This window comes from Sinocyclocheilus rhinocerous, unplaced genomic scaffold, assembly GCF_001515625.1.
Source record: "Sinocyclocheilus rhinocerous isolate Xijiao unplaced genomic scaffold, SAMN03320098_v1.1 scaffold2685, whole genome shotgun sequence".
Lineage (NCBI taxonomy): Eukaryota > Metazoa > Chordata > Actinopteri > Cypriniformes > Cyprinidae > Sinocyclocheilus > Sinocyclocheilus rhinocerous.
The window spans coordinates 4,180-19,325 of NW_015667339.1; the positions used below are offsets into that span (position 1 = coordinate 4,180).

General features: G+C 35.0%; 1 protein-coding gene across 1 annotated transcript; it reads right to left on the reverse strand.

Moving 5' to 3' along the window:
• Positions 1-1,232: 1,232 nt before the first annotated feature.
• On the reverse strand, positions 1,233-13,175 carry LOC107733820 (histone H2A deubiquitinase MYSM1-like). Its single transcript, XM_016545620.1, has 20 exons — positions 13,076-13,175; positions 10,642-10,714; positions 10,444-10,514; positions 10,247-10,312; positions 9,761-9,833; positions 9,559-9,657; positions 8,344-8,770; positions 8,023-8,251; positions 7,312-7,442; positions 7,102-7,205; positions 6,888-6,965; positions 6,444-6,529; positions 6,281-6,335; positions 4,984-5,034; positions 4,799-4,873; positions 4,495-4,683; positions 4,275-4,407; positions 3,938-4,043; positions 3,601-3,658; positions 1,233-1,859 (listed from the first exon to the last, which is right to left on the reverse strand). Exons 1-20 carry the CDS (start codon positions 13,132-13,134, stop codon positions 1,509-1,511), a joined length of 2,514 nt encoding a protein of 837 aa, XP_016401106.1. The 5' UTR covers positions 13,135-13,175; the 3' UTR covers positions 1,233-1,508.
• Between the last annotated feature and the right edge of the window lie 1,971 nt (positions 13,176-15,146).

Below are 15,146 nucleotides of genomic sequence, written 5' to 3' on the forward strand. Positions count from 1 at the left end.
CATTCATTAGAAATTTAGAAAAGTAATCAAAAAGTAATCAAAAGTAATCAGTTACATTGCTTTAATAAAGTAATTGAAAAAGTTACACTACTATTACATTTTAAATAGGGTAACTTGTAATCTGTAACCTATTACATTTCCAAAGTAACCTTCCCAACACTGCCTAATAGTGTAATCTACACGTAAAAACCCGTCTTTTTACTGAAGTACCAGATATGGGTGTCATGCCATAAAATATTTTAATACGACTGATTTTGTATTTAACGTGAATTTAATAAAAACTTTGTAAGTTACTAATTATAACACTTTCATTGTACAGAAAGAGAGCAAAGCACATTTTCAGAGAAGATTTTCATTGACTTCAGTCTAGCCAGAGTTCAAGCACTCTCAAAAACTCCCATTATAATCACAGAAGCTGTTTATTCTGTGAAATGAATATCTTGCTTACATTCGTACACACACATCTGCACTTTGTTGTTTCTGATGAGATTTCGCCAAGAGCAGAAATCAGTCAGCGAGCGCGCGCACTGAACAAAACTCCGGCGTTTCAGCGACGATGACTCATCTAAACGCCTCTGATTGGCCATTGCATTCGTAAGCTCAACAGAATCGTGTGTGATTGGTTATAATGCGCAGCGCTGTAAAAACGCGTCTGTCTCTGGCTCTTGCGCCAGTCAGCGAACGCAGATTAGATGTTATACTTTTTTTCCATTACTGCCACCCACAGGACAAACTGCGCATTGCACCCTAAATTGTTTGGTATGATACGATCCCAAATTTAGGGTTGCACCCTAAATTGTTTGGTGTGATACGATCCCAAATTTAGGGGGGCCGGGACATAGTCGGTTGAACGTACAGTATCCGTGTACAGTGTACTGGATTCGTGCATTGTCTTAAAGTGACAGCACTTTCTTAATGTAAATCAAACAAATAAAAGACATGGAGATTACTCACTGCTCTTGATTGAATAGCTTTTGTAACTTTAATAAGGATTAATCTTTAATTTATACAGTCAAATATGCAATGTTATTTTACATTTGATTACTTTATTCAATTTCTGTTCCTAAAAACTGTTAGACCTACCTAAAAAATCTGAAAAGCACCGTTTATTTTATTTGCATCTTTGCTCGGTTGTATTTATTTGTTCTGTGGCTCGTAATTAGATTATTTGTTATAATCTTATTTTCTTTATTTTTATTTGACAATATAGTCCTTTTTTCCCTAAACATAGCAGCACATAACCGTACCGAAACCGTGATACAAACAGAAGCGTGAGTAACTTTCTTGAACATTGTGATCAAACTGAATTACAAAATGTAATCACACTACAAAAAATGAGGATTGTTTAAACTTTAATTTTAAATAGAGCTTCGTGGTAAAACTCAGCTTTTTATGAAAACTATATTATAAATATAAAAATCTACATGAATGCAATGTTACACATATAATGATACATTTGTTCTCTGCAGTAGCAGATTTCTTTATGCTAAGTTCTTCCATTGAGGTTGTTAAGATTTATTGTTATTATTTACAGTTTCTGTACTGATAGCTTGTGTAACAGGTGCATCCTCTTCTTCGTTACAGCTTTTAACGTGGTTGACAGGTCTTGTAGTATACAATTCATCTGGGCTGTCAGACTCAGTAACACGCGTCTCATTCGTGGCCTGGCTGCTGTTGATTGGCTCAGAGGAGATGAATGACAGTAACTGAGGCTGCGTTACTGTTTCATGAAGATGAGAGGAGGAAGAGCCAGTCTCGAGGAGAAAGTGTGTATTAAACAAGGTTTCTATCTGTACCAGGAAAGTCTCAATGTCAATCTCTGAGACCTGCTCCAAAATCTTCTGGATTGACGTAAGCATCTACGGACAGACAGACAAAAGAAATCATTTTTAATTATAAAAAAATTCATTTTATAATTGTAATTATTTAGCAGAACTCATTCAACTAACATGTAACAATAAATGCATATAAATAAATATCGATTTATTCACTGTGAAATCAATTATTATTAGTGCTCAATCATTAATAATGGTTCTTGATATTTTCAATATTGAACATTTTTTCTGCTTCATATTTTTTGTGGAAACTGTGATACATTTTACTTTTCAGGATTCTTTGATGAATAGAAAGTTCAAAATAACAGCATTTGTTGGAAAAAAAAAAAAATATTTGTAACATTATAAAGGTCTTTACTGGCACTTTTGGCTAATTTAATTTGTCCTTGTTGAATAAAAGTATTTATAGAAAAAAAACATGTTTTTAATGGCACTTTTGAATGGTAATATATTATGGTTTCCACAAAACATGAAGAAGCACAAATGTTTTCAACATTGAGCAGCAAATCAGCATATTAGAATGATCTCTAAAGGATCATGTGACACTGAAGACTGGAGTAATGATGCTGAAAATTCAGCTTTGCCATCATAGGAATAAATTACATTTTAAAATATATAAACATAAAAAAAAAAAAGTTATTCTAAATTGAAATAATATTTCCCAATATTAATGTTTTTATTGTATTTTTGATCAAATAAATGCAGCCTTGGTAAGCATGTGAGACTTCTTTCAAAACCATTTTAAAAATCTTAATGATCCCACACTTTTGACCAGTATTTTGTTTTAAATTATCTATTCAATTTGACAATGATGCAGTGATGATAATCTTGGATATTTGAGAAAATCTACATAATTTAAATAAACTGTATCACTCTGAACTGAATTAGAAATGGATCAGCAGACGGCTTAAAATGTCAAATACATTTGCAGATATTTCAAAATTGATTTAACAAATTACCAATAAATGTTGAATGCTAGACATAATGAAAAATCAGCCATTAAGTTTCTGTTTGTGCAAATTGTACTGCCATCGAATACAAATGACCTAATTCAACGATAACCCAAAGTTCTATCAGTCTGGGCAGTGAAGGAACAACTCTGAAACTCTGAACTTGTAAAGGCTGGAACTTATGCAAAATTGAAATAAAATTGAAATTACACAGTTTATTTAACTTTAATGCATGTGCCTTAGAGTAATGAGTATTCATTTGTAATTTATTCTGAAGCAATATTTTCAGTCTTCTATATCAGTTCTTACATAAATCAGCATATTTGTATTTGCCACCTCAAATTGATTTCCAAGGCTTTTTTGTTTTTTACCTAAATAAAAGGCAATTTTTTCATAATCATATAAAATGTTTGTGTTATCTTTCATATAAAATTCTTACATTTTATTAATAAATGTAATTTTTATAGTAAGCCTCTATCGGGTTGTTAGCAATCAAATAAAATCAGTATCAACAAAATGTATGTTTCCACTGCAGAAGAAACGGAAGCAGCTGAAGTGGATGCATTTACGCAGACAGCTTAATGAAGCTCAAATGTACTATGAATGCATTAACATCGCAAAATTACAACTGCATAAATAATGTTATGAGCTTAGAGTTTTAAGTCACAATGTCAATACATTATTCATTATCAATCGTCATTTACGCTGAATGTAATAAAATCACAATCATTCTAGCTGAGATCTCTTGCGATTTTCAAGTGCAGTACTGTATACACACTGTGGGTGTGATGTGAAGTCTAGATGAGACTTATTACCTTTTCCAGGCAAGTTAGAGAAGAATCTCTGCGGAAGAGCCTGTCCATTGGTACACTCCTGTAAGAAGAATAAAATATAATATATATATACATTTTCAAATTTTCTATTTGAATATATTTTAAAATGCAGTTTATTCCTGTGATGGCAAAGCTGAATTTTCAGCATTCATTGTCACATTTATATCACTACAATAATATTTGAGGCTAGTTTATGAAAATGTGAATAATGTGCAGCGTTTTGTAACTTTATATTCCTATTTTTATGTATTCTAGCTTCCCTCTTCCAGCCGAAGACAAGGTTGCCCACACAAAAACACACATAAAACACGCAGCTCACCCATGAGACAGCCTGTACTTGAACACCACCCATTCTGCTCTTCTCATCACTTCTGACCAATCAGGAAGCTCAGATGAGTACTGGATGTTAAACCGGTATGGAAACCCTAAAACACAAACAACCCGAACTGATTCAAATTCAGCTGCAGCCGTTGTTGGGCTTATTTGATTATTTACACTTCTGTTAATTTATTCTTTAACAATCATGACTCTAGCACTTAGCACAAAGACCATTAAACATTTACAGAACACAGATAACCTAGAATAAGAAGTGGTAAAGCTGCTGTAAGGGATTTGTAAGCGAATGCATGAGTTTCATGGAAGAAGCTGTGACATACTCTGAGGTCCAGAGGGTCCGGTCTCCTCCTGTACCAGCAGACAGGTGGTCTGAGACAGGGGAGACGGGTTATTTGAGTTATACGGACTGACAATCATTCCGATGAATGGAGCACCTCCTCGAGAGAAATAACTCTGCCATAAAAACAGACAGAGAGGATGTGACACATAACCAAAGACACCATCCTAGTCCAAATACAATATAATACAGTGATGTGTTACCTGGTATTTGGCCTGAGTGTCAATGTCTCTGAGAGAGGGGTTGGGGTCAAAGGCTGGATGAGAGTGGTACCAACCAACCACACTGTGACCTTTGGCCCCGAGCAGCTCCGATGCCTGAGTCTGAGAGACGGGGTCCATCTCACACTGCAGACCTGTGCTCAGGCTGTTGCATGGTTCTGCTGCACAGATCTGCACAAACATCAGCAAAATAACAAACTAATCATCATGCATTTATTGTCACAGCATTCTTAAACTGACTGAACTAACCAGACTCTATGATGAATGAATCTATGAATTAACTGACCTTTAACACCTTCTCTTCCTCTTCATATGTTCCTCCTAAAAGGCCAATTACCTCTCCCATGGATACATGAGCATGCTGAGAAAGGATTTGACTATTAGTACAACATAATACTGAGAAATGAATGAAAAAGCCAAAAAAAAACTAAGATTAACTAAATCTGAAAACCAGCTCTACATCATACTCACTATGTCCATGACAATAAGAGCCTCAGCACAAACTATCACTCTGAACGGTTCCTGAGACAAGAAGACACAACAGACAAAATAAGTTTGATGAGATTTATTTCTATACAACAAAATAAATGACAGTGTTATTTTATTATCACCGAGATACTATTATAGTTTATAAAAGTTTATTAAAGTTGATTAAAGTTTTTTTTTTAGTTTTTATACATTTTTATTTAAGTTTTAGTTTTTAGTACATCAAGTTAAACTAACTGAAAATGAGAAACTGGCAACTATCTGAAAATAAATACGTTTTATTTTTTTTTAATAATTGATTTAGTTTCAGTTAATGTTTATTTTATTTCAAGTAACTCTTTTTTATTATTTTAGTTTTAGTTAACTATAATAATCCTGATGAACACACAAATTATGAAGAGGAATTACAGTAGAACTGGCAAACACAGGCATTTCGGTGGCACTTCCCGTTTGAATTATTTCAATGATTAGGAAAATTCCTAATTATGGAATTTAAGTGAAGGCTGGAACACCCTATATGACTTTTGCTCAGATTTTTCCCCTGATTTACAATCTGGAGAAGTCAATGCAAGTTGCCTAAAGTCATAGCAAGCCAGCTGATGATGCCCAGTTTTTATCTCTAGCCATTGACGAAGTTGACAAGTGTATGATGGCAAGTGTTTTAAAATCTGTATTCCAGTCTTAAGGGTGAGGGAGTATGATTAATTGTGTTTATTTTTTTTTAAATCATAATTTTAGAATTAATTGTACTTAAGATAAAATGATAAACCACGTTTTTAAACATTTAAAGACTGATCAGACATTATTAACAAGTAATAGAGCCCGACCGATATATATCGTTTTGCCGATATTATCGGCCGATATGAGCTTGTCGCCGATATATCGGTATCGGCGAAAACCACTGAAACTTTGAATGGCCATATCTCCATCTCCGCACCAAATTCGGGGGATCCCTTCAGCTCGAGGAACCCTCTCGAATCCTACCAATGCGCGGAGGGTGGTGTTCGAGAGGGCTCCTCGAGCTGAAAGGATCCCCAGAATTTGGTGGCGATCCGCCGGCGCTTTCGACAGATAGTGACACCAGTCAACACTTTCACTTCGTAAGGAGGTCTCTTGTTCAGGCAGCAGCATTCAAGCGTGGTCTTATTCGACCGTACGTTTTTGACTGGTACTGTACTATAATATACACAAAGAATATCGGCCTTTTTTTACTCCCTAATATCGGTATCGGCCCCAAAAAACCCATATCGGTCGGGCTCTAACAAGTAATAATAATTATTACCTCGGTTTCCTCTCCAAAAGCTTTGCATGGAATGAGCTGGAATGGATCAAAAGAGCTGCAGAGGACAAAGTCAAGGAAAGATCATTAAACAAACTATTAGCTATTAATGATGTTCAGTTCTAGATGTTAAAAGCTTCAGTTTTGTAAGTGAATGTGTGTTTACCCTCTCTGTTTGGGTAGTTTAGATGGTTTTGGTCCTTTCTTCTTCATCTCCTCTCTTTTGATGGCCAGTTCCTCTGCGCTCAGATGCTGGATGACAAATAACCCACAGAAATCAGGGATCAATAATGAGAAAGGACAAACAAAAATAATTTTCCTAAAAAGAAAAATCATTAAAAATGTACATATATTATTACATTCATCAACAAAAATTATTAAGTGTAAAGATATTTAAATTTTGTCTTGGATCAACAACAACAACAAAAAATTCACACAAAGCTTTATTCTTGATTCTTGTAAACAAGAATCATTTAACGACAATTTTTATGTCAATCTTAAAAATAGATTCTAATCGTATCAGGCCATAAACACAATCTGTGCTGGAGTACTTTTTTGTATTTATTATATTTCAGTTCTAAGAAGAACTGCAGATTTTGAGTTCCTATACCTCATATGTCTGACCCTCTAGATCTTTAGCATCACACCAATTCCCCCACATGTCCCGAATGCGCCGCTTCCTTGTGCGCTGCAAACACACATTACATTAAAACATTAGAACAATAATTAAACGAGTAGATAAATGAAAACAGTTCTGGTAGTAGAAAATCATCCACAGATAATGATGATGAGAACTGTAACAGTGAGCTGTAACTCTTTCTCACCACAGACTGCAGCCTCTGGGCAAGATGATACGTCTCTAGGCTGTCTTTGTTTTCCTTTAGTCGAGAGCGATCAACCAGCCGCGGACGGTTATAGATAGCCTGATCTGCAGAGGAGGGAAGAAAGAGAGTTTAGGGAAGGAAAATGTACTCAAGAAAACAGGAAGATGGTGAAGCGAAAAAAGAGAAAACTGACTGAGCAATAAGCATTACCGCAGTTGAAGTTAATAGCTCCAATGAGCTCCAGGTAGGTGTGAATCCGACCGATGCGGTTGACATCCCCACAATTCTTCAAGCCTGGACGCACCGATGTCTTGTTCAGGTATTTGGGTCTACTTCTCCCCCTGAACAGACATCAGAGAAGTTCATTTTGAAGTTTTTAATATGCCTACAATTCCATTCAAAAGTTTAGGGTCAGTAAGATTATTCTTTTGAAAGAAATGAATACTTTTATTCAGGTAGGATGCATTAAATTGATAAAAAAAGACAGCAAGTTTAAAAAAATTTAAAAATAAAAGGATATGGATAAAAGGATCAAAGGATACTGAAAAAAGTATAATGGTTTCCATAAATATTTTAAGCTGCACAACTTTTCTCAATACTGACAGAAAACAGCTATTTTAAATTGTAATGATATTTCACAATATTATGTTTTTTTTCTATATTTTTGATTAAATAAATGCAGCCTTGGTGAGCATAAAAATAACATGGGCATACAATTAAAAATGTTTTTTATAATAAAAACAACAAACCATATTCAAGACATATTGTGTGTCATTTTTACGGTTTTATTAAAAAAAATAATCACTCAAATAGTATGTTCTATAAAAAAAAAAAAACACTCAAATAGTATGTTCAGTTAGAAGGACAATTGATGTAAGAACTTGAAAATGTTACTCAGACGTGCACAGAACAACGTCTCACCACTGGTCCAGGATGTAATTGCGGATTTTTAGATATCTCTCTGGGGTTTTTGATGGACGCCCTTCAAAGAATTCTGGGATGGCATTCTTCTCCTCATCTGTGATGGTATCTAAATCCAATACAACCTCCTGTTCAGGAGCTCTGAGCTCCTCCTCCTCCTCCTCCTCCTGGTCCTGGTCCTGGTCTTCCTCCACCTCCTCCTCAGGACATTCACCTGATTCAGTCTTATCTGGAGTACAAGAATACATTACCTATAACTGCTAAAGCTAATGGGATGCTACTGTTAAAGAGATTAAATGAATGTTAGTGATGTCGAGGTACCTGCGCTTTCAGTGCTCTCCTCCTCAGACAGGCTGTGTTTGCCTGGACTGCCTGATTTAGAGAAGTGGGTCCCACTTTCCTCCTTTGGTTCTGGATCAATCCCAATATGAGTGATGCCAGCGTCTGGATCAGTGGGTCGATCTACAGCTGTGCTTCCTGATTCAGACAGAGGGTTTAAAAGTATGTCTGATGGATGTGGCATTGGACTGAGTTCTTCTTTGTGGTTGCACTCTGGGGAGCCTGGGGGCTCTGGCTGGTTTTCAGACTGAAGCCCATCTTCACTGAAGTCATCAGTGATGTCAACATCTTCATCATCAGAAAGCTGCTCGATGCGCACAGCATTGGTCAGGGCTGAGATGTGAGGCTGGATCGAGGCGTCTGAAGTCACATTAGAGGAGGGCACTTCAGCAGGTGTGTCCATTTTAGACTAAAGTTCAAACACAAATAAAATACCACTGATAAGGGGATGCTTACTGAAAGAAACTCTTTACGTTCATTTATTTTATTACAATGTTTTTTTTTAAAGGAATTAATACTTTCATTTAGCAAGGACACAATAAATTGATCCAAAGTGATAGTAAAGACATTTATAATTGTACAAAAGATTTCAATTTTAAATAAATGCTGTTCTTTTAAACTTTCTATTCAAAGAATCCTGAAAAAAATGTATTGTGGTTCCCATCAAATATTAAGCAGCACAAATGTTTATATACACTGAACAAAATTATAAGAGCAACACTTTTGTTTTTGCCCTCATTCATGAGCTGAACTCAAAGATCTAAGACTTTTTCTATGTACACAAAAGACCTATTTCTCTCAAATATTGTTCACAAATCTGTCTAAATCTGTGTTAGTGAGCACTTCTCCTTTGCCGAGATAATCCATCCACCTCACAGGTGTGGCATATCAAGATGCTGATTAGACAGCATGATTATTACACAGGTGTGCCTTAGGCTGGCCACAAGAAAAGGCCACTCTAAAATGTGCAGTTTTACTGTACTGGGGGGTCTATATATATATATATATAAAGTATTAAACGATCATAATCCAAGAACATGGCAAATGTATTTTCAATTTAGATTTTAAAAATATCCCCTTGGATGTCTATATTTATCATTATTCCCTTAAAGGAGTTAATTTAAAAGCCGTAAACACATCTGAACTAAAAGCGTATTAATTTTCATATGGTAATGTGGAAATGGGCTGAAGTCATACCTTATTTTTAAAGTAATGCTTAGCATAGCTCTTCACCTGTAGAACTGACCTAGTGCCGATTAGTTTGGCAATCTTTGTCCACCTGTGGCCAAACTGAGCCTAGAAACCATTAAAATTGTAAAAAATACAATTTAATTCCTTTTATGAGAGAGAGAGAGAGAGAGAGAGAGAGAACCGTTTCCTCTGTGTTCAGAAAACATACCAGTCCTTTCTCAAAGAGATCCTTCTCCTCTTCAACCCAACGAGTTTGTGCTCCAGAACTCTTCACCAATGTCCTACAAAGACATTCTGAGTTAATTACTGTACTTATGCACACACACACACACAACCATTCTAAGGTTTGGGGTCGGTAAGATTTTTAAATGTTTTAAACAAGTCTTTTATGCTCACCAAGGCTATTTGATAAAAAAATACAGCAAAACAGACATATTATGAAATATTAGAATTTAAAATTATAGTTTTCTATTTTAATGTATATTAAACTGTCATTTATTCTTGTGACAACAAAGCTGAATTTTCAGCATTTATTACAAATCGAAAACTTCTGTAACAATGTCTTTACTGTCATTTTTGTGTGTTCTTGCTGGATTATTAGTATTTAAAAATTCTAACATACCTCACACTTTTGAACGATCATGTAGTTGTTTACATATTCATGAACATAAATGGATAAAAGAAGGGAGCTCACTTTTTGACTTTAGTCTTCTCATTGGTCCATGCCACCTTTGGTGCTTTCTTACTGGCAAAATAATACCTTGCTTTATTAAGAATAACAACCACATTCTCTTAATAAATTATCACATCCATTGTCCATTATGGGATGTGAAAACCAAACATAAACAAAATAAAAATGAATCAGTGTGTTGTGAGAAGTGTGAAGGATACTGTTCCTCCAGCAGCATGCTCTCAATGGCCTGTCTGTTCTCATCGCTGATGGAGCTGTCCAGCGTCCACGGCTGAACACACACAATAACAACAACACATATCCGTTTTCAGAGTCTCTGTACATATAGTGTTAAAAAAAAGTGACAACAGTTTTCATTTTGGGGTGAGCTGGCCCTTTAAAATCCATATTACTGTTACCAGTATACTGCTGTTTGTCTTCCAAGCAGACTGTAAGTATTGATCCTGGAGAATCTCAGCACTGCTCAGGTCGCTGTTAAGAGAGCATACAAATAATAAAAGATGTTAATTCTGAAAGAATGTGTTTACAGTAACTAATTTACACAATTAGACAGTAGAGTACAAGATTACAGAGGATTTAAAAGCACATTTTTGTTCAAACTATTTTATTGATTCTTCTATACAAAAATGTGCGTTATATAAATTAAAGATTTTGTTAATTGAAGTTTTATGTTAACACGTATAATATATACGTTTTGTGGTAATACAATGTGAATTTTAACGTTTATTCCGATGAAAAGTCTTGCCCCACACAGGTTTCCATTGTAAGTAAATTAACGTACATGCGATGTGTTTGGTTTTACAAACTGAGGGATAGGTTTGCATTATTTTCTTTAATAATCGTCAGCTCTTTTTTCTTAATTTTGTACTGAAGCAGGAACTGTAAAAAGGGGTTGTAAAGTAGGGTTTGAAATTAACTTTTTCACTCACCAGCCAATTTGGCTACTAAATTTTTAAGTTACCGGCCATTCATAATTTCTACTAGCCAAAAAAATTAAACAAATAAATTATGAAAAAAAGGCCGGAGGTAAGCCAACAGCTTGAGGCTGTCCACACTGGATGCGACAAAGTGACCATTGCAAATCATTTGTACTTTGTAAAACAGTAGCCGCATCACCGATTATAATGTGTTCTATAGTATTTTGTCGCATCTGGTGTAGACACGGTGCAAGTCTTCAGGCATTTTTGCACTTCAATGCAAAGGAAACCAGTGCGCCCGCCACGCCATTATTTGTTGCGTAGTGACGGGTACAGGGCTGGACTGGGGTTAAAATTCGGCCCTGGACAAATCCAGCCTACCCGGCCCTCAAGGTCCCCTGTGAATGTTTTGCCGTGTTATAGGGCCTTCAATTGGAGTAAAGTAAATAAATAAATAAATGAGGACAAAAACAAATAATGATATATTACTGAATTCACAGCAAATGCAACAAACTAATAGCCTACTGCATTTTTGTCACATAGAAATGCACTTGACAGTATAAGCATTGATTTTGTGCTAGAACATAGGAAATTTACTGCTAATAAATGCTGTCATCCTTTCCTCACCCTCATGTCTTTCCAAACCTGTATGACTTACTTTCTTCTGTAAAACACAAAAGATATTTTGTAGAATGTTACCAAACCATTTTGGTTACCCTTGATTTCTAATGTATGGACAAACATTTATTGAATTTCTCAAAATATCTTCTTTTATGTTCCACAGAAGAAAGAAATTCATACAGGTTTGGAATGACATGATGCTGAGTAGCCTAAATGATGACAGCTTTAATTTTTGGGTGAACTATCTCTTTAAGAACGTTATAATATTTGTAAATGGAAAACACCTCATTTATAAGAGTCTCTAAATTACAGAGACACTGGTTTTTATCTTTAATCAGGCTCTTACTGAATTAACATTTTACTTAAATTAAAATTAATTAGAATGAAACATTTAAAGAGAAATAAGCTATTAAAGTTTGTTTACATTGCAGTTTGTTTACATGCATTTTACCTTGTCGTGGCTGTTTTCAGGCAGAACCTTTAATGTTGTCATATCACACAACTGTATAACACAATTCTGTGTCATTTCTGAATGGATCGAGCGATTTGTGCTGTTTATCTCTTATAAATCGTGGCGGAAGCGCAGCGCTGTGCAGGAGACTGATCCCGCTCTGCTTTAACGCGCGGCTGGCGGACGCACCGGGTAGCGTCGCTTCACACTTTTGGAGTACTTGCTTTTTGCAGTTTCGCGTGGGCTGTAATTTAAAAACAGCGCCTAATATGAGGTCTCCCTCGCTTCGGCGATCGACCCACCGGGAATGTCCCGGTGCTCCCGATGGCTAGTAGCTACATCGCTGGGTATGTTCAAGTAAACTAGATGCCCAGATGCTGCGCAATTAGGCTTATTTAATATATCATGATGAGTCTCGAGTTCATAATTTACGAAAAGTAACCCGCCAAATTGGTTAGTGATTTGACAGCGTTACCCGCCACAGCTGATTTTTACCCGCATTTGGCGGGTGTTACATTTCAAACCCTGAGTACATTGATGTGACATTACAGTTACTGCTGAACAGATCATGCTTTAATGATTTGATGCTAAATATAATGAGCCGATAGTGTGTACTTGATAGCAAGTAACGTTAATTGAAGCTTCAGTTGCATTAAACTCGTTTCCTAGCTGACGTTAAAATAGTGTAACTGCGTTCATATAACTAGAGAAGTTCATATTAATCCTGTCAGTCGTTTTTCCTTCGCTCCGGTCTCATTTCTGCTCATCCATGAATTCAAATGTATCAAAGCACAAGTCTACAATATTCCCCAAACAGCGGGGAATGAGTGAATGATCTCCTACCCGACTCTTTCATCACATTCATCTCCCTCGATATCAACAACATCCAGCTCGTCTGCCATGTTTGCGGCGGATGTGAGTGTCAGAGAGAGCGAGAGGAGTATGTTTGTCACAGCGCCACTCACTGGCAGGATGACGCTACTGCTGTGTGTTGCACTAAATTCTAGACTAAAATACTGTATACTGCTGTGTGAGATCACAATATAAGATATACCATTTAAGTTTTTTTTTTTGTTGATATTTTTCTTTTCTGTATCATCATTGTTATTATTATTATTATTGTCATCATCCATTTTATTTTGTTATGATATATTTACATTATTATATAGTTTTTAATTACTACTTGTTAGCATTTTAGTTATTTTTATGTTTAATTCTATATTATTATTGCTTCCATTGGTAGTAATCGTTTTGCTGCTTATTCTTCATATCCTTATTATTATTATTATGATTTTATATTATTATAGCTTTTATTAGTATTTGTCATTACTAGCATTTAAGTTATGTTTAATGCTATAGTTTTTTTCTATATTCAATTATTAATGTTGTTATTTTTTATTTTAGATTATTTTTATATTATTAAATAGTTTTATTATTTGTTATCATCATTTTAGTTATTATTTAACAGGGACTTTGTTATTATTTGTTACTCTACATTGAAGGGGTTGAGTCTCTTTCTAACAAAAGCTGAACACAGTCATCCCCTAAGTTGACAGTCGCTGATTAAGTCACCGAAGAATATCAAGTTTGGAGTATTTCTACTAGGGCTGTCAATCGTTTACATTTTTAAATTGAATTAATTACACAGTGTGGCGATTAATTAATCTAATTAATTGAGGAGGACAATCATTTAATTACTTAATTACTTTTATCATTTAATATTCAAATATGGTCTGCCTCTCTCTCGCAATGTTGATTGGTTGATGAGAATCGCATCTTTTAAACTGTCATGACTCTTTTTTTAATTATTGTAATATGTTCCTTGTTCACTTTAATGTTAACAAAACAAACCCTCATTATTACTTTCAACCCTTATTCTGGGCCTCTAACATCACTGCATAGGAAAAAAGTCTCATCCATTGATCTATATAATTGTAAATATGAGCCATCAACGCAACGTGAATAAGTGTTTCAAAAACATTATCCATACCAAACCATAATTTACAGACAGATCATTATGAAATTGTTTACTTATGGTTTGCCATGCAACTGCTGTCAGATTCAACAGAGTTGGCTGCTTCATCTTTCAACAAATGTTTCTTTGTATGAACTCTCCATTACACTGTGCCTCCTTTACAAAACAATCTGCAGTCAAATGCCCCGAACAAACATACAAAGCGATCTGGGATAGCATGCGCAATTAAAAATAAACCATCCATTCCTTCACGATACTGGAATCCTTCTGAAGTCTGTACAGAAACCCAAACATATGTACTATGCAGGCGTAACGCAACGAAACGTCAGTGGGCGTGGCCAGGACAATAGGATAAAATGATTGGTCATATGCAGATGCAAGTAGTAGTGGCTAGAGCCAGTGAAAAATAACAAATTGAAATATTTTCTAACAATGTAAGTCTTTATCACTTTTTTTAATCAATTTAACACATCCTTGCTGAATAAAAGCATTCATTTCTTTCAACAAAAAAAAAAAAAGAAAAAAATTACTGACCCCAAGTTTTGAACGGTAGTGTATATTGTTATAAAGGTTTATATTTTGAATAAATGCTGTTCTTTTAAACTTTTTATTCATCAAAGAATCCTGAAAAAAATATCACAGGTTCCAAAAAATATGAAGCAGCAAAACTGTTTCCAATATTGATATTAAATCAGCATATTAGAATGATTTCTGAGGGATCATTTGACACCGAAGACTGGAGTAACGATGCTGAAAATTCAGCTTTGAATCACAGAAATAAATGATATTTTAAAATATATTAAAATAGAAAACAATTATTTTAAATTGTAATAATATTTCACAATATTACTGTTTTTTCTGTATTTCTGATCAAATAACTGCAGCCATGATGAGCATTACAAATCTTACTGATCCCAAACTTTTGAACAGCAGTGTATA